We start from the raw sequence: 20,682 nt of genomic DNA, 5'->3' as shown, positions 1-20,682 counted from the left end.
TGTACTATGTTGTTTATCCTGTACACACGACATCTATTGCACGTCTGTCCGTCCTGGGAGAGGGATCCCTCCTCAGTTGCTCTCCCTGAGGTTTCTTCCATTTTTCCCCCCTTTAATTATGGGGTTTCTTTTAGGAAGTTTTTCCTTGTGTGATGCGAGGGTCTAAGGACAGAGGGTGTCGTAACCTGTACAGTCTGTAAAGCACACTGAGACAAATGTGTAATTTGTGATATTGGGCTATACAAATAAATTTGATTTGATTTTGTGCACGCTGCAGAGCACGAATCATCATATTTACAACATATTTCAGAAGTCACACGCAGTTTATTAAGTATCCTATATTTCCTTTTGTGTGATTTTTTCTAATACAATTCTTTTTTTGGGCATTGTACATAACTTCGCGCCAGGTCTTGTCATCTAGGTGAACACTATGTTTCAGCTTCATTAAAATATTTTGTTTACTATATTATAAACTGCACAGAGAAGAAAATCATCATCTGTGTGAATTGATGGATATTCCGATTGTTTCGATAATTTTCCCATTAAATAAACACGTTTGACATTCTACCTCATGCATAAAGAGGAACTGAGAAAAGTCGAATTATTCTATTTTTGCATTCTTCTCTGGAAAAAGTAAAAAAGATCCTCCAAAAAAGTCAAGTCAAGATCGAAGAAGTGTCAGATTTTAAGTGCTGCTTTGGGAGCGAGACCAGGACTCTGATCCATCCATTCATCATGTCCTGAATTTGGAATTAAATCAGAAAAAAAGTGTAAAGACTGAAATAAAAACACCTCTAGCCTCTCTTTGCCCTTTAACGTGATAGCCCAATCTGATTGGCAAATTATTAGCAAGTATACAGCCATGTTTACATCCAGTAATCCAGGTAAATGTAATTGACAAGTCACCCCAAATAAAATTCAATTTCCATTTATTATTTACATTCGGACTTTAATCAATTATGAATGACAGCTAATTAGTGGTGTGCAGGAGCCATCGCTCTCTCCAGTGTCAAAGTCTACTAAATGTACTGTATGTCACGAGTGTGGACATTGACAAAAAACCTCTCATCGCTTTACAGATTTGGGTGTCTTTTTGCTGAGGAGACTTCACTAATCATCAGTGAAAAGTGCGTGCAGTGTGTGTGCGTGCGCGCGCCCACATGTGTGAACGCGTGGAGTGCATGCGTTTGATAATAATAAGGCAAGTGAAAATGAAGAGGAGCTAAACTGTGTAAGTCATTTCTCATTTCCTTGCTTCAGTGCCTGTCAGAAGAAAGCCCTGCATTTTTGAATGATGGTTCAGACAACAAAAAGTGAACAACAAACCCTGTGGCTCTGAGGAGAGAAATGGAGGAAGAAAAGAAAAGAAAAGAAAAGAAAAGAAAGAAAGTGTGCAAACATCAATGAGAAATACACAGTTTAAAAAAAAGTCCAAAACAACAGAAAAAAAAGCTAAATTCCAATATCAATGCCTTGATAATACCGAGGAACATGCCCTGAAAGTAAAACACAATAGAGAAAGAAATTACCTATACAGTTGGCACTCATAGAGTTTTGGAAGGACCTTTCAAGGGGCTGATTTAATGTGAGAGCATCAATCCTTTAGCAGCACAGGACCCTGACAGCAAGTGAAAGTAATCTCTTCTTTATTAATGGGACTTTTCACATTGAACCCGAGGCCTTTGGTATTCCATAATAGTAGTTTCATAGTACAGACCTAAGGAAAGAACAATATGAAATCAGATTAGGTGGGTGTGTTATGTATGATAAGTGGAAAGTATTTATTTCTTAATTCAGCATTAGATATAATGAGGAAAAACTCCCGTAGCATGTGTGGAGAGGCAGAAACCTTTCTTGTGATGAACCGCAACAAAGAAAAACACATTATTTTGTTGCTTCAGTTTAAAATAAATTTAAAGGTATAATATGCAGCATTTTCCCAAAAAACAATGTATTGATTTAAACAAAAAATAATCCCTTTCAATCATTCATACATTGCTCAAGGGAACGGACTGTTACATCGCTGTGTGTTTTTATGTGTCTCAGTGTTTACCAAGTCCGTCTCGCTCCTCTGCAGAGTGGCTGCTGTGTGCCACTATCAGCGTACCAGTTCGATCGTCACACACACACACACACACACACACACACACACACACACACACACACAGCTCTTTGGCTGCCACCCACCAACTGTCATCGGATTTAAATTATACTGGATTCTGATTGGTGCATGGGAGCATCAGCTTTCACCAACTGAGCCCTGTCCACTTCAAAGCAGTGGGAAGAGAAAATAGACTGTATTAAACATGGACGTAGTCTCCGTGATGTTGTGAAGTTCTATACGGGTGGCTGCGGACGCTGCATAACTTCACGTTAATCCAAAAATGGGCAAAGAGGTGGAGCTGAGGCGGGTGACGCAGCTAGCAACCTTTGACGGCCCCCACCTGTCATTCAAAGTAGCCACTCCCTTAATTATTAGAATTAGAATCGGAGGGATGAAACCCTCTTTTTTTGCACAGCACACACAGTGAAATTTGTTCTCTGCTTTTAACCCATCCTAGTACCAGGAGTCTAGTACTAGGGGCAGTGGGCAGCTAATGTACAGCGCCCAGGGAGCAATGGGAGTGAGGGATTGTCCGGTGCCTTGCTCAAGGGCACCACGGCAGGGCAGGAGGTGAACTGGGACCTCTCCAAGTAGCAGTCACACTCCATTTTTTAGGTCTGGTCGGTGACTTGAACCAGCAACCCTACGGCTCACAGTCCAAGCCCCTAGTGACTGAGCCACTGCCGGACATTAGGCATAACCCTAAACATAATTTAATCAAAAGCCATCAATCTGCTGGTCACAGCTAAAAATAATAATAATAATAATAATAATAATAATAATAATAATAATAATAATAAATAAATACAGAAATGTCTAATGTAAAATAAACTGTTCTTTGGCAGAAAATAGTGTTTATTCAGAAATGTACTGAGAATATCAGGCCTTTAATTAACTGAAAACCAACTGGATTAGCAAGGACAGCTCATAAATGTGTATGTTGTATCAGAGTGCAAGGTTAGTTAGCTTCTACAAAAGAGTGCATCCCAACCATTAAAAGAGAAACAGTAAATTATGGAACCACAGTAAGTGCCAAACACACTTTGTCAGTGGTAATGACGGCTGTGATGGGGCTTGAAGCAGAGTCTTTAGTTGAAGGATGACCTCTCTACCATTCATAACGCTACACAATTGCCTCTTGTATAGCTTGCTGTTCAGTTTTCATGAGCTGGGGTGAATTGCAATCTGATTTGTCAAAGGAAATGGCAGGACATGTTTTTTATGTTTATTTTATGCTGGAGTCAAAATGATGATTGGTGATTAGCAACAGGCTCACTAACTCTAAAATCACACAACAGTCACAGTCTGTTCTGCTTTCCTCTAATTTCAAGAAGAGGACACTTAATGGGCTGGTGCTTACAAAAAGGCTGCTTCCTAAATTTACATCATCATCAGTTAAATATAATAAAGCTGGAAATGCCCAAACTTAAGTGCGCTGTGGTGTGTTCAATGAGGGCCAACAGTGTCACAGCAGTAAACCACACATTCTTATACCTGTGTCTACTATAAGGTTTTGCACAGTACCTTTATATTCACGTTTAGTTTGGGTCTTACTGATAAATACATCTTATAGAACATGACCTCTAAATCAGATGGAAATTGAATTTCTTTCTTTTTATTCATAGGTCAGTCGTTCGCGAAGCCTCGTCCCCATTCTCACAGCACATGGGCTACAATTAGACACAGATATATTACTGTGACAATCCCCAATCATCACACAATGGGAAAGTTCATGAAACTTATTGTTTAAATCCCAAAAATATTAAAGGTTTGCATACTCAATAAAGGATTTTACTTTATAAGCATACAAAGTATTCACATATCATCCTACTCAACCAGACATTTAATGTTTAGAAATCAGATCAAGGAGCTCTATCATTTCAGTAAACGTTTTGTAATGTTTTTTTTTTTTACTTCTTGCATTGCGGGGTCATATCAGTAATTAAATGCTGGCAATTTGGACAATGTGTGTGATATTTAAAACCTTTTATTCAACACCAGATTATAACAACATTAATTAAACTATCTTTTTAAGATTTCTTTGTTGGATTACAACTATTATAAACGTACACTAATACACTATTGGGAAGCTCAGTATCCTGTCCAAATCTTAACCTTACCCTCTGTAATTACGTTTATATTCCCAAATTGCACATCAGTGATTTGATCAGCCAAAACTTGAGGCATACATGTTGCTAATGATTTTCTTTTTTTCTATAAAAACGGTTCTCAAAATCCTTTCAGGTATCTTTTCAATCAACTCACTGTCTGCCAAACGAGTGCCCCCTCTCAAAGACCCTCCAGTGAACATTGTGGTGCTTTGTGATGAGTTTGGCAAAGGGTTTGAAAAGAAGCGCTGAATCTAAAACCTGTGCAGAGGACAGAGACAGTTGAGGGAATGAAATCCTTCACAATGCTGTAATGGGTATAATTACACAAAGAAAAGGGCTGTTAGGTTAAATTACCCGTGATATTCACCATGGGTAATGACAGAAATTCAGAAGGTTAAATGACACCAGGAGCTGAATGACTTTTGACATTAAGGCACTTTTTGAAAAGGAAATTATAACTGAGCGTTTATGGGAAAATCCAATAACCTACATGTTGGATGGTGAAGATTGCTTTGAAAGAATTTTAAAAAGGACCTTTTTTTTTTTTTGAGAACATCTATGTCTTTAGAAGCCATTGTGATATAATGATTTAACACTGGCCGGATACATTGTTTCCAACAGTGAAAGCTATTTGAAGCTCAATTTGAGTTGCAGTAACGTGTGGAAAATGTCCTGCTGAGCGGCGCTCATACAAGAAGGCTAACCACGGCAGGAAAGGAAAAGCTGAATAGATTCAAGTAATTAGTTGTTTCCCTCATATCGCCTTTTACCTCTAGGCTTTCCAACAGCTTTTCCCAATAGGTTTGTATATGTATTTATATACAGTATTTCCTTCAGTGAGAACTATACACTCTGTGGTCTAAACAATGACCTTCACACACAGCAAACAGCCCAATTAGCAGACGAGAGGGTGAAAGGAGGCTGGACCTGAGCCCCATGCAATTACTTCAAGTCACCCCTCGAGCAGCCACTCGCACACTAACTCAATCATGTAATGTTTGCCAATAACACTGTAGGCTAAATGACCATGAAGAAAGACGAGAGTGAGGCGCTGTGTTTTATGCACTTTTTTTTCACAGCGTTACACTCTCTTTATACATTTCAAGTCTTTTTCTCTTCTCTCGATCTTACTTTGCTGGAGTTTTGCTGCCAGTCGCCCGTGAGCTCTCTCTTGGCTGCCGATTGGCTTACACCAGTGGTGTGATCTGCTCTCTCGTGACTCAACAAAAAGCAGAAAGTCATATCATACGGCATAATACATGTTGAACATTTCATATATTATGGATACTCTTCCGTATGAGAACTTTAATTTCTGTCAGAAAAAGGCTAATCAGGGAACTAAATCTCTATTTAAAAAATATGTTGCCATACATATACCCAAAGGAAGTACGCATTCATTTATATAATTTCATAATGTTAAATACAAAAACACATACTGTACAGTACAAACTGTTATGAACCAAAATATCAAATATAATACATGATAAGTGAATAATATTACACGTAGTATCATACATTTCACAGGTCAGTAATACTGTAGGTATTATATAATGAGTGTAATATCATCACACTAATAATTAAAGCATAAATTCCATTGTTGCACTCTTTCACAGCCGTAAGAACTACATAACGTGATAATATTGTGTTTTCAGCTTGTTCGAATGCCCCAAGTGGTCAAAGAAATAAATGAATGCAGCTTTAAAAGTTAGGGAAGGGTCAAGGTTAGGGTTGAACAAACACCGACATTCTCTTTTGGTAGAACAAAGGATGCAAACTGCAGTGTGTGGAGTTTAAGTAACATGCTTTGTACATTCAACATGGTGTCATGTTGATCCTACCTTTGCCACTTAAAGAGGACAGTCGTTATGTGCACAACCACAAGAGGTTGCTTGTCAGGAAAAAAACGAAAAGATGTTTTAAGCCTTCATACAAATGGCCAATGATTATGATTTTCTGGTGAGAGCAGCGTTGTAAATATCTGTCCCTTCTGCAGCAGATGGATGATTTAGATGACACACGATGGATAGCACTTGATTGTTGTATAACGGCGAGTGTAGGAAGAAACCCCTTGGATTTTAAGGCACTAAGGCAGACATACATAGTCTCCCAAATTCCTTTGTAGTAACATGAAGTAATGTAATCCATGTTCAAAAACACAGAATTTAAAAAAATGGGTCCATATTTGCATGAAATTATTACTATTGTGGATTCATTTCATCTTAAAGGAATAGTTTGTCATTTTGTGAAGTACAATTTGATTTCTCGCTGAGAGTAACACGAGAATTAGATACCATGTTCACGTCCGTACGATAAATATGAAGCTAAAGCCATTAGCCATTTAGCTTAGCTTAGCATTAAGTCTGGTAACAGGGGGAATCAGCTGAAGAAAGTAAGAACATTGGCCTACCAGCAACTCTAAAGCCTCCAAACAAAGAGTCAGGCTAGCTAGTGCACCCCTTTTCCAGTCTTTATGCTAAGCTAAGCTAAACTAATCTAAGCTAACAGGCTGCTATAGATATATTTATTGGTATTGATCGTCTCATCTAACTTGGGACAAGAACGTATTTTCCAAAATGTTGAGCCTTCATGTCATCGAAGACACTCAGTGGAAGTGCACTGAACTGCAAAGATTAGAGGAGCAGACATTTAAGGAGAAGAAGAAGAGCCCCTCAGAAGATGGTGTCTTCCTCTCCTCCCCAATACCAAGGGGTGAGTCTAACCACATAGGGTCTGGGATTACAAACGGGTTGCTCAGATTCAAGCTCCAACGTAGATGACTCCAGTGAGCTCAGGGACCCTGTGGGAGACCCTGACCCCTCGTATGCATATGTTCTCAGGCAGTCAAATGGGGGGACGCAAGGATCCTGATCCGCCTCCGACAGTCTGTCCAGAATAAACTGCCTGAAGACGTCATCGTCTGGCCCGATTATGTGGGATTCTCTTAAAGACATCCGTATGCTGGCCCTTACATCCTCCCTCCGCAGCCTCCTCTCCCTCCTCCTGGGGTGGTGGCGCAGCGGAACAACAGGCTGGCAGAAGTTGAGATCTGCTCCTACACCTCCCGTTTCTCCGTAATACAGCACCTTCTGCGACACCAGTCTCAGGCAGCTCGAGCTCCTTCACCTCCAACTCCAATTCCTCCTGCTGCTTCCGCCTGTGCCTCCTCACCATCAGCATTAGAATTGACAGCACTGCAGACACGACACAGCAAGAGATCATTACCGTTAAACACCAGGGCATGAGCTTAGGGATAAAAAAAGCATCTGAAGTGCCTGATGGAGCATAGAATGTATTTGTGTACCGAAAATAATAGCAGCCAGATTTGTTCTTCTCCAACTTATTGTGGATGCCAAATTCAAAATGCATATTAGGCCATAACTTGTGTTTTTAAAATTTCAGATCACACATAAAAGGAAGGCTTCTTTCATTTGCTCCATGTGGCACAGAATGCTAAAATATTCCTTTCTGCTGTGTTTTCACCGTCTATTGTGCTCGTCCGACAGAATGTTAGCATAGCAGGTATTGTCATTAATCTTTCATGTGATGGGCAAAGGGAGGACACAAAGCAGCCGAGGTCATAATAAAGCTCTTCACTATGCAAACCCATCAATGTCCCAGGATGGCATTGCTACTGATGTATTGCAACCAATATGCTCATTACCTGACATCATTGCTCTGCAAGCTTTCAGCATTTTAAAAGTGTGTTAAAGGCACGCTGGTGAGTTTAAAAAAAAAAAAAAAAAGGGATTCAAATGAAAGTGCAAATTTGTTAAAGAATAATCCGGCTGTTTTACACACGTTTATATACTTGCCAAAATGATGTGAGGTGGAGCTGCTTTAGCTCAACAGATCCGCTGAAAAATAATGTTTTTTTTTAAATCAGAGGGATTGTCATCTATCTACCTACCTACCTTTCTATTGATCTATCTATCTATCTTTCTATCCATCCATCCATCCATCCATCTATCTTTCTATCGATCTATCTATCTATCTTTCCATCCATCTATCTATTTATCTACCTACCTTTAGGTCTATACTGACTTTTTGTGAGTTTGATCCTTGGTTATCTTCAGATCAAAGCACTGTATGTGAAGTAATCATAGATGTCTCGCATTATTTAAAGCTGTAAATATTCATCGTTAGTGAAACTCTTTGTGAAGCCACAGTGCAAAATTAATTGGCTCTCTAGAACACGTCACCCTTCTTGTGTTCTTCTTTGCAACATGCCTCTGAGTAACGTCTTGCCTCGTCAATCACACTGATGTCTGGAGATCTTTGGTAATCCTGCAGTAGCCTTTTCATTGGCTGTTTGAAAGATGTGTTAAGATGCCAAACTGTAGAACCAGCACCCCGGGTGGGGCTCCATATTTACACATATTTAATTTAAATAAACTAAACAGAAATCATTTTGATATCTCATACTTTCAAGAGACCAACCTCCAGAAAAGACAACATATTCCTTTTTATACATCCTTATTACATCATAGTTTGATATTCCGGACTTGGATGGGAAGGGAAGACCGTGCTTTCTTACCTATAAGTGTGACGAGGCAGACTACAAGCCCTAACAAGGTTTGCAGGCTGACCCCCATAGACAGGGCAAGGGCCTCCACCCCCCCTGTGGGACAATGGCCAGCAGGCTGGCAGCTGCATACACTGATGGTCAAAGTGCTGGTACTGGAGAGAGCTGGAGAGCCGCTGTCTGTCACCACAACCGGCAGGAGGTACTGGATTCGATCCTTGCGCGTAAAAGAACTCCTGCGTGCCATGATGCCGGCTGTATTGTCTAAAAATGAAATGGAAAGAGGTGCACTTTTCAGTTTCTTTAAAAAAAAAAAAAACATGACTACACTTCCACTGCGAGTGCTGATATTTTAGGGGAATTCAACTGACACACGTAATGTGATTTAAAATTCAATCCGAGCTCTCTGAAAGGCCCGAGCACCTTGTCGAATCAAATTTTCAGTGTGTACAAAAGTAAATTCGTCAAAATATGTTTCAGATTCACCCGTAAGACTTCATCAAGGCACCGAACAATAACTTTTTGGGAGTCAAATTTGCTCGTGGCATTTGGAAATGTGTTTTATTAAAAGGCGCGATTCATTTAGAATTTTCTGGTTGCTGACTGGACTGCTACTCATACACTGCACCTGCATACATTTCATTCCAACTTAGTGGTTAAACATCCCACTGTTTGTTTTTTGCGTCCCATTTCATTATAAACTTTGAGAAAGGGTTGACTGGCAACCGACTACAAGGCAAACAATCTCTCAATGTACTTACTCGAGGGGCTCTCAGCCACAAAAAGAACAACCAGCTCAAGGATTTCATTCCAAAATGTGGCAAAACACTTAAGAGTACATATTACATTATTGTAATTATAAACAATAAGCCTTCATCACACAGTTATACCTCTGCTCATCCTGGTTGTGGTTTAGCCGCAGCTCACAGTCATTCTTAAAGCACACCAAATTGGACTTTTAAGTATGGCTTCATCAGGTTTCATGTATTCACTTTTGTCCCACAGCTTAAGGCCCCCAAATGGAAAATATCAGGATTTTGTCTAAGTCGAAATATAATAATAAAAAATGTAGTTCATGTTGAGTGTTAGTCTAGTACAAAGACTAGTAGCTGTGGGAATACGCTGAATATTGCTAAACTACTGTGGTTATTGCCACTTGTTGCTAATTGAATATAACCTTGATTGTCTCGGATAGTGAAGTTCGGATTGATGTGCTTCTCCGGGACCATTGAGAAGTAGAAGTGGTGTCCCTCCACAGGGTCGTCTGGATCAACAGCACTAAGCAGCTGAATGAGCTAAGAGACACAAAGGCAGATTTCTGATTTCCTGTATTACAGAGTTGATGTAATATGGTTTAGTGCTGTACAAGTGTCACACGGCTCATTGTGAGTCCAAAATATAACAAAGATGTAATTCAATATGTTGCATTATGAGAACTTTTACTGTTCATTTCATGGAAATGATCATTGCCACACTGCTATATAGTAAATCATGAACATCAGTGCATCATAATATACATACTTCTCCCGCCTGTGTTCCCTCACAGATGTAGGGCTGGTAATCTCTCGCAAGCCTTGGCACATTGTCGTTTATGTCCAGCACTTTGATGAACACCACCACAGAGGAGGATAAATGGTTCTGCGCTGCAGTAGTGAAGATAGACATTTGCTGGAGTCCACTGGGTGCATGCATCATAAGTGCTTTGTAAAAGCTCTGTCAAAATAACACTTTAGACTGAGAAATGTTTCGGATTCTTTAAAAAGGAGCAAAATAAATGGGCATCGACATTTCATTGTTTTTCTCCAAACCAAAACTGTTCAAAAAAGTAAATCCGTCTTCAGAAATGTATCACTCTAGATCAGTGGTTCCCAACATTTTTGAAGTCGCACGTTATTGATATCACCGGTTTTAAACTGGATGTTATTTAGCACTTTTACGAATACAATTGAAAAGTCAATGTTTAGGTGGATATGTCAAGTATGCTACATATTTAGAGGACGTTTCAACCTACATCCATTGCTTTTAACTATTTTAACTGCTTATCGTGCCTGAAAAATTAAGTCAATGCCGAAGTGCCTTGGCCAGCATGGGGCCAAAAGAAGTCCGGTTGTATAGAAGTCAATGAGAAAATGATGATTGATGATTGTTCTTACTTCTATTTTCAAGTCTTCTTCAATATATATCACGATATCGGTTTTGTAAATGATGGTCCCATTTAGATTAAATAGACGATAAAGCAGCGTGTGCTTTAGGGCGGGGCTACCTTGTGATTGATAGGTATTAATTACTTTTAGCTAACTACACTATCTGAACGGTTACTCTCTTTTAATCTCTTACACGTTTTAGTGACGGGTATTGTTCAGGTGTTATAGCTGACGGAATATAACTTTCATCAGATTGTAGTTTCTATGTATTCCACATTGGGGCACTTCTGGTCGGGAATCCCTGCTCTAGACATTGTTTCATGTTTGTCATCAACACAATGCTGTGAGTATATTTGGATTTCATGTAAGTAAGGATAAATGTTCCATAAATTGGCCATATCAACAAGATGCTATTGTACCACACATTTCAGGCAATTCTCCTTACTTGTTTCCTTGGCTTCGACAGTGACATTGTGCCAGTTTGTAGTCTCTCGGTCCAAAGCTTTAGCGACAGTTATAGTTCCATTGTTTTGGTCTATTTTGAAAGCTCTTGTGTTATCACTCCGTTTGTCAATTGTATATCTGGAAGAAAAAACACGGGAGACACACATTAGCAGGCAAGGTTGTTTCCTGGGCAAACAAAACATTGTGATACCACAGGGAGATTAATTAGGCAAACTGCTCAATTTTTGTATCTGTTGACAAAGAGAGCACACACACAAGCTAGTGTGACATAGAGACAACAACACTGTGAAAACAAAGCACCTCACGCAGATGGCATAGACACAAAGTTTATTTTTTTTATCAAATATTGTTTTCAACCTGACCACATACCTTTTTTTTATTTGTTTTCTGTGAGGAAATATAATTAAAAAGCAGTGAGAAAGAGAAACTTTGTTCATTGTCTTTTTTGGGAATGTACGATAGAGCGTCGACAGACTGTTACAGGTGGTGCAGCTGCAGTGACTTCTTTTCTGATATGACTGGATGGCACGCTTTTAACTTTAAAAAACATAAATGTATCATCCATAGCCCCAGAAAACCAAATGGTTTATGAAGAAAATATTTCATATTATCATACCTTTAACACCCATTATTATAAGTGATTATAACATCAGTGGTAAATTAGGGTAAGCAGGAGAGAAAACACACTGAGTAATGATTCATTTATGTGATAAAAACCTGGAAAATAAGCTAATTTGAGCAAAGCAAACTTAATCATATTTAGTAGAACTATGCAAACCTCTGAAATGTCAGGCTTAATGTATTAATCAGTGAGACACTGTCTCCAAAGGGACATTATTTGACGCTAGGCTGAGGATGATATGCAGCACCTGCCACTCTTAAGCTCAGCTGAGATGGACTACAGGCACCAGTACTGCTGCGGTCTCCTCTGCAACGTGCCCCACTTGCAAATGACTGCAAATCTCAATTCCATATGCCACCTCGTACAGTGCTTTATTAAATTCCCACGTCCTAGCCACGTCGCTTTGTGATAATACCAAGGCAATAGATAGAAAATGCCTGTGAGGTGTAAAAAAAAAAAAAAAAAAAAAAGAATCATGATTTATTCAGCAGGGCTCATTTCCTACTAAAGTAATATGAGATAAATATGACCATGTACAGGGTATCCAGAGATCAAGGGTAAAATGGATGCACCGAGCCAGTAACACTATTTGAAATAGAATGATTTTTCACCCTGTGGAGGAAGCTGTCGAGGGACGTTCCACCCCCACCAGCTTGCGTATCTACCTCATCATTATCATACTTGGGTGGCAGATGCCATTCTTTCTGGTTTAGACGGTTCACGTTACTGTACCTGATGGGATTGTTGACACTGTCAGTGTCTCTGGCACTAACACTGCCAACCACAGTTCCCACTGCTGCATTTTCCGGAACTTTCAACTGGTAGATTGCCGAGAGGAAGACGGGTGGCTCGTCCACATCCTCCACGACAATCTTGAGCGTTGTCCTGTCCCCGAACTCCTCCAGAGGCAGAAAACGAGTGTCCACATGGTCATTGACTGCCTCTGCGGCCATGACGAAACGTCTCTTAGTTTCAAAGTCCAAAGGCTGAGAAGAAAAGAAAAAAGCTTTTAACAATTCATATTCATACAGCGGGTGTTATAGGCAGAAAACACATTGTTCATCATCGTTACAAAAGTTTAAAGTGTCCCAGTTCTTTTTAAATATGCTTTGCCAACTTGTTCTTAAGACGGATGGTTATGTCCGTGGGAGCAGGACACGACTCAGACTAGACGTTATCATTTTAGCCAGTGTCAATAAGCGACCAGCTGTGAGCACGCACTTAAATAATGTTTCGTTTTTGATTAACATTACTATGGCAGTAATAATAAAACAGCATGCAAACCATTACTGCGTTCCCAAAATGATTCACAGACAGTCAATAATGTGTTTTTATTTCACTATCACGCCGTCTAAATTGAAATGTCCTGTGCTATATAAAAAGGAGAAGCATACTGTATGTGGGAAAAGAAAGTATGACGCAAAAAGTCAAAGAGGATTCTTAATAATTAGAAATATATTTAGGACATTTACTCGATTAGAGGTACTTGTACTTCACTTGAGTAATTCCATGTTACTTATATTGTACTTTTTACTGCACTAAATGCATTTGATAGCTTCAGTTATTATTATAGATTTTTGTTTTACTAAAGTTAAAGATCTCAACACTTGTCATCTTGGCAGATTAGACAAAAGCAAATATAGCTTGTTAATTAGTGAGCTTCAGAGGTGCGGGTAGGTGGATTTTTGGAATTCCCAGATAGAGGCAGGCCAGCTGTTTGCAGTTTCCCAAGCGGCATCCGGGCCCTTGTCACCCTTCACAACTAAATGTACAGTGATCACTCTTCTGTCAATTGATGGAAAACTGGCTGACGTGCAACCATGAAAAGCACGCTCTTGACATTATCTGTTCTCGTCTTGTAGCCTACAGTGTGCCGTGCATGTGGGCGCAGGCTATGCTGCTATGTCTGCGACCTGGAAAGGAGTGTGTATTGCTGCTGCTGCCAGGTGTGTAACTGTGTAAGATGGCTGGGTCCCTGTGCCAGACACTTACACTGTTGTCGTCTGGTAGGCTTTGATGCTGCTGCTGTTGTGTCTGCCAGCTGTCTGTGTGAGCGCACTGTGCCAGGATATGTAGTCATGCCCTGTATCAGGTGTAATGATTTTTTAAATTGTGTTCGCGTTGGTGTCAGTAATGTTAATTAAATCCTAAAAGCCGGAGATTAAAAAGGTTTTTTTTGTAAGAAATAATGTTTCAGAATCTAAATGGCCTCTGTGCCCGCCCACACTATGATTCCTAGCTACACTACTGACCTTGAAACATCAGATTAAAATACAAATATGCTAAATTCATATATTAGACAAAGAGATATATGCACTGTATATCAGGGACGTGCTGCCTCCCCCGTCATCATGAAAAGTAAAAGAACAAATAACAATAAAATAAATATAAATGTATATTTGTCCTCTGGTCTGTGCTATAACTGCATTTTCTGTATGATTCCAATACTTTTGATCATTTGTAGTCAAAATCGCTGAATTTGCATATTCAGAGATGCGAGCTGAGGCAGCGACGAGCTGAGGCAGCGACGAGCTGAGGCAGCGACGAGCTGAGCCTCACCTCGGATTGCGCAATCCCTCGCAAACTAGGTTGAGCGCGTGCATTTGGCGCGTGCCTGTTGCTGTCTCTCTGTATGTCGCAAATATAATGTTTACAGACACTTTTATTATGTGTCCTGGCTTTCCATAGTCCAGTTAATGTATGTAATGTATGTGTGTAACATATTTAGTCTTGCTGATGGGACATAAAACCAGTGAGAAGACACCAGGTGAGGCAGACAGTACTCTGCCGCACTGAAGAGGGCGCACGTGAGCCCAATATATGCACCTCTCTGAGCCGCTATAAATGTAACTTCTTTTTTGGCCAAATATGTACCTTACCTGTGTGTGTGTATAAAGAATGCTGATATGAGATATGAAACATAACCAGTAGTCAATGTTAGTGCCTCCCCAGCCATGAACCTCACCGCACGTCACTGCTGTATATGTATTCACCTTAGCTAGCAGAACCAATCCCTCTTGCGTCACAGGGTCTGTTTTGATGATAAAAGTTGAGCTCTCCTCCAGGTCATCCTCCAGACTGTAGGTCATCCTGGCATTGATGCCAGTGTCTCCATCATGTGCCATAATCCTGCCAACTGTGGTGTCCACGGCGGCATTTTCAGGCACGGCAAAGGTGTACAGGTCTGAAAAAACAAGGACGTTTTTAAAACTGCTTCATGTTGACACCATTAGCCCGAGAACATTGGAATCGGATATCAAAAGGAATACAGAATATGGATGACACCAATTTGATTACTTTCGCATTGCATAATGATGACTCATGTCTGGAGCAAATAAAAAAAGTTTCTTTACTAAGTACAGAGCTTGACTGTAAGTAGTTAATTGTTAGTCAGGAGAGGCTTCTAGTGTGTAAAGGGATAAGAAGGGACAACATTGTGGTGGAGGGTCAATTTGTGCTAGTCACAGATAAATTGTGGCAACTCCACATAATCCCAGCCTAACTCTAATAAGAAGATGAGAAAATGTGATTGTGTCTTTGAGTGACTCTATTTGGATGTCTGCCACAACTGCGAGGAACTCAACAGCAACCAGATGCTCCTGGAGAAGAAAAAAAATCCCTGCTGATAATAATTACCAATTATGTAACAAAACACAGTTCAAAGTGAAGTGTGGTCATAGAATATTAATAAGGCCTTTTGAACGTAGAATACATGGGATGGACTACAATGAATGCGAAAGGTAACATTAATAGTTTAAGGTATCATCCTTGCCGTCTCCTTTCTACAGAATTGATTTCCTCCCAGGGCATTCATTTAGTGAGGTTTATTGCTGAGAAGGCTAGGTTTGTTTCTAAAGGTCATGACAAATGTCCTATCGTGTATGAATGATTAAATTCATCCAGTGGGTGACGCATGTAACACGTGCTCACGCAGATGAAAATCCCTATCTCCTTTCCCCCGCCGTCTTGTTCACTCTCTCATTCTTCAACTGTCTCCTTTTAATTTTGGCTGCCAGCTCCAGCTGAATAACAAGATGCGTACAGCCGAATGCAGCGCCGGCAGCACAAACCGCCCACCCGAGCCGGAGAAGTGTGATCAAATAAATGCCTCTTAGGTGTAATATTAAATATGTCCTCGCAGTCTGCAACGTTTTGTGCTCTTTCATTGATTCCCAGAGTGTGTATGGCCTGGCGTTTGCATCACTGTGACTCATATTGTGACTCACGATGCTGGAAAGTGGGTCCATTGTCGTTGACATCAGTCAGGCTGACTGTGACGGTGGTGGAGGAGGAGTAACCAGCCGCTGAGGCCCAGCATATCCTTCACCTGCACCACCACCAGGTACTCCTCTCTGGCCTCGCGGTCCATGTTCGGCCAAGATGTTACAATAATTCCTGCAGGTGGAGGAGACGGACACGGATACAAGAGGTTCAATAAGACAGCGCCACGTGTATCTGTGGGTGGATTTTAACACAATGTAAGTACACTTTGCCTCAAGCAGTCGTCGAGAGCGCTTGCAGGAAAACTTTAGCATAATAAATTTAAAGTCTGCAAATTTGATCAATACATAGTAATATCAAGAGGGCTTCGAGATAACTAATGATTCCCGTGTCTGGCAAAAGTGGAGGCTGTGGGCGACAGTAAACAGAAATTGACAATCGGAAAATTTAAATGCTGTTATTATTAATCGCCTTAGAAGTCATCATTTCAACCACTTTTTCCAATAATCTTGTGTTTCGATGACATAAACTTTTCAGCAGCCATTCACTAACCGCAACAACAAGTCAGTAAACCCGTTGTATTTCATGGACAAAGTGCGGCGTGTGAACTGGTAGCTGGAGAGGTGCTGATTCGACTCCTGGGTGCTGCCGTGTGGCTCTTGAGCAAGGCGCCGAAAATCTGCTCACTCTGCCATCTCTCCCTTAATACATGTGTTTAAGTCCTGTTTGTGCACGTTTGTGTGTAATGTGTAAACACATCAATAAAGAGTGTCCTCTCTTAAACACACACCTGACTTTAGCCATCTGGCCAGGTAACAATGCCAATAAACATTTTTTTTTCAAGGATAAAGCAGCTGTTTTTCTTTTTTTCCTCCATGGAAAGACCAAAACCAACAGTCTGTCTTTCAATACATTCATGTCTGTCAGTCTCAAGTCCATTCAATCCTACATAAAAATGACAAAGAGGTCAGAAATAGTAGTAAAAATGAATAAATAATAAGAAAAAAGGCTAAAGAATTCCCTTGAACAGCTGGACATTGTTGTTTTTAAGCAAACGTCACACAAACAGAAGTAAATACTGCATTTGTTGGGGACGAATATACATTTGTACTTTACATTATCAGCACTGTGAAGAACTAATGTTCTTTGCGATGAAGGAAATGGAAGATGTCACTGCAGTGCAACACTGTGGCTGTATTTAATAGATAGACAACAATGGGGCTCTATGACACAGAGGAATAAGATATATCAGGCGTTGGCAACACAGACAATGCTTGCTTGTGGGATCAATTCATTGCTGGCTTTGGTCTTTTCTTGGGATTTGTTGACAATGAGAAAAATTCTCCAGATTTATCCTAAACCTGAACAAAAGCCATGAGCAAAACTACAACGTGTATCGACTGCTGCCCACTCCTCAATGAAAAAACAGTTGTTTCCCTAAAAAAGGCTTGCCCTTTTACACATTGCATTAATTTGCATGGAAACATTCTTTTTGACGTCAATAATGCCCTCCCCCAACTCCTCACAGTTCAGGTCAACTATGTGTGTGGGAAGTGTTGTAACTGACCTCTACACACTCCAACTTTCCTCAATGGTATTAAAAAATAATAGCTAAATCCAGTTGTTTAAAGATATGAAGTTGCCAGGGGAATTTTTTACATCTTTTAATAAATAATAAGACAAGCCAAAGACAAAACTGATTTCAGTCTCTAAGATTCCTGTCCTTCTGGCTTATTTTAATAGCCCAAACTGTGGTTGTTCAAAGATGTGTGTAGCTTCCACTGATGACGACTAAAGTCAGTACACTTCAAAGTAAGTATTTGTATCTCTAAGTGATACCCGTCTTTGGCTCCACGGAGAAGTACGGCTCCCCCTGCATGATGGAGTAGATTAGCTTGGCGTTGTTTCCAAACATGGGATCATCAGCATCTGTGGCTGTCACCTGGGCCACTGTGGTCCCTGTGGGGGGGGGGGGACAGATCACACAGTCAGAGTTAGCTCAGGCAGCAGTTCCAGTCGACGGGGAAATAAAGTGATTATGCCACAGCCCCGCAGGGTCTGTCTGTCTGGCTCAGGGGGGGAGCAATGGAAATGGAAGAAAGGAGGGGGTGAGGTTGAGGTAGGGTTAGAGGAGGGATGTTGAAAATGGGGCAAGGGTTGGGGAGGAGGTGATAGGGGAGCAGCATTGGTCTTTCACAGCTCAGTGCAGGTGTGTGTGTCACAATTTGTTCAGCCCTATAGCGAAATCTCTCTCACTATCCACCTGCTGCTCGTTTTCTCTCCATCTTCACCTCAGTCCTCTTGTCTATCTCATTCTTCCCCCCCCCCCCCCCCCCAGAAAGCGCTCTGTTTCTTCCTCCTTTAACGCAGCATTTCTTATTTTCAGTCGCCCGCACTGCAACCTTCCCCTCTCGCTTTCTCTTTCCGAGTCAAATGCATTATGATTTATTACGAGAGAGATATTACCTCGAGAAAGCAGATTACATATAAATTGAAATGGTAATGTTTGTGGTATGAAAGGGCAGTAGTTATAATAACATTATTTAAGAGATGTATCCATAAAGGCATCCAAGCTATGATTCAGAATCTAATACTTTTAACTTCCTGAATGGCGACAGATGACAGACATTTATATAACCTTTGGTGAATTGTCTTCAGTCAAGATTTAAGTTAATAAAATTCATTTTAAAAGTTTATTCCTTAGAAATAAGAAAACAAATAACATGTTTTTATCTGCTTAATAGAAGATGTTTAAATTTGATCCGTGAACAAAACTAAAACAGTTGTTTATATGAATAATATTTTAAATGAATTGAAAAAGTCCAACCATGAAAAATATAGCTACACATTTTAATCTGAATTAAATCTTACCACACCATTTAAAAAAGTCAGCTATGAAAAGGTGTGTTCACCCCCCAAGAAAGAAACATTTCTCAAAATAAAAAAAGTAAAAACATTTGAATTAGCCATGCTAGCATCTCTGTGATTTCTGTTTTGAGCTAAACACTTCCAAACAAAACACTAGAAGGTTGCGAGTTCAATACCAGGCTGCCACCCGTTGTGCCCCTGAGCAAGGTACTTAACCCTGAGATGCTCCAGGGAGGCTGTACTGTATTCTGGTGAACTGACCATTTCATTCAGCCTGCCTGTACTTTCATCTCTGACTGTTATAATTGTTGTTATACGGTAACTTTCCTCTTTTCTTTCTTAAACATACCAGTTGAACACATCTCAGGGATGCTGGACACATACGGTTCGTTCTGGAACTGCGGGACATTGTCATTGATGTCCTGCACTTTGATGATGAACTCTGATTGGGGTTCCACTGGTTCATTGGACCTCCTGTTGATAGCCTGGGCTTGAAGGACGTAGAAGGCCTTTTCCTCTCGGTCGAGCTTCTTCAGTGTTCGTATCTCACCAGAATACTCGTCTATCTCAAACGCATCTCCGGCACCTTCTCCTGATAATATGTACTTGATGGAAAACTCACCATGGTCATAGTCAGATTTGAGCTACAAAAAGAGGAGGGGGGTATATGAAAGCTTGATTTTCAGAGGTTACCAGAAAACATGCATTTTCAAAGGTAAGTAGCGTGTCAAGGACATGGCGGACATTCAATCGGAGGTGGTACCTGGCCAATAACGCGAGGAGTGGGATCTTCCTCGGGGACAAACAGCTGTTTCCAGATCCAGCCTCTCCTCAGGCGATGATGCAGATGAGTGGACCCATGGGCCAATTGTTGGGCTTCCAGACCCTGAGTACCCCTCATATCGCTCAGCACTCCGCCAGGAATCATAGAAAAGACAGTTACCATGGCCAAAACACTCGGCAAGCTCATTTTTACTGTCCATCCGTGCATTTCATCTGCACTTTCCATGGTTAGTGGACAGAAGATGGAGTTTTCACTGGTCCTGTGTTACCAATTCTTCATTCAACAGCAAAGTAATTCATGATCCCGGCAGTGCTGTATCCCATCTCGTTATGATGTGGTTTGTATGCATGCTCATGTCTCTGAAATAAAAGTTAACAATTTATTAATGGTTGCAGTGAGAGATTTCCAGCAGTGCACAGAGATTGCAAAAGAGGAAATTGAAATCTGTAGCACTGTCAAGTAAAATACAGAAATCATGTTTAATTTCACAAAGCTATAAATGCATATGTGGAGTATTCTGTGTTTCTTTTAACCACAAAGGTTCCATTTAAAGGCTGTGTATATCTATTAGATATATTATTTTTTCGGCAGTTGTTTGTGGGTGTGTGTAAAGATTGTAGAGAAGTTCAACTAATTGGAAAACATTATGATAAAAAAAGAAAAAGAAATCTAATATGAGATCGCAGTAACACCAAACATATGTGCTTCGATTGAGAGCCATGTAAACTAGTTAGCAAGTTAGCTAAAAGTAATGGATTAAGTTGTCATAAATAGATGGTTGAAATAGTTAGCTAAAGGTAAACAGTTAACATTTAGTCTGTTACTTTCAGGTAACTCATTT

The 20,682-nt window shown here is 40.3% G+C and overlaps 1 protein-coding gene across 1 annotated transcript; it reads right to left on the bottom strand.

The window, feature by feature from the left end:
* Positions 1 to 5,505: 5,505 nt before the first annotated feature.
* Positions 5,506 to 20,066, bottom strand: cdh19 (cadherin 19, type 2). Its single transcript, XM_029457578.1, is given in 13 exon segments — positions 5,506 to 7,310; positions 7,312 to 7,406; positions 8,750 to 9,001; positions 9,915 to 10,032; positions 10,259 to 10,380; positions 11,327 to 11,463; positions 12,701 to 12,954; positions 14,962 to 15,152; positions 16,195 to 16,267; positions 16,269 to 16,363; positions 18,029 to 18,148; positions 19,407 to 19,701; positions 19,821 to 20,066. Coding segments are annotated over 13 exon segments (2,424 nt in total). The 3' UTR covers positions 5,506 to 6,884.
* Positions 20,067 to 20,682: the final 616 nt, after the last annotated feature.

This window comes from Cottoperca gobio, chromosome 20 (genome assembly GCF_900634415.1).
Source record: "Cottoperca gobio chromosome 20, fCotGob3.1, whole genome shotgun sequence".
In the NCBI taxonomy this organism is placed as follows: domain Eukaryota; kingdom Metazoa; phylum Chordata; class Actinopteri; order Perciformes; family Bovichtidae; genus Cottoperca; species Cottoperca gobio.
The sequence above is the reverse complement of the archived record's forward strand: the minus strand, read 5'-3'. Positions and strand labels throughout refer to the sequence as shown.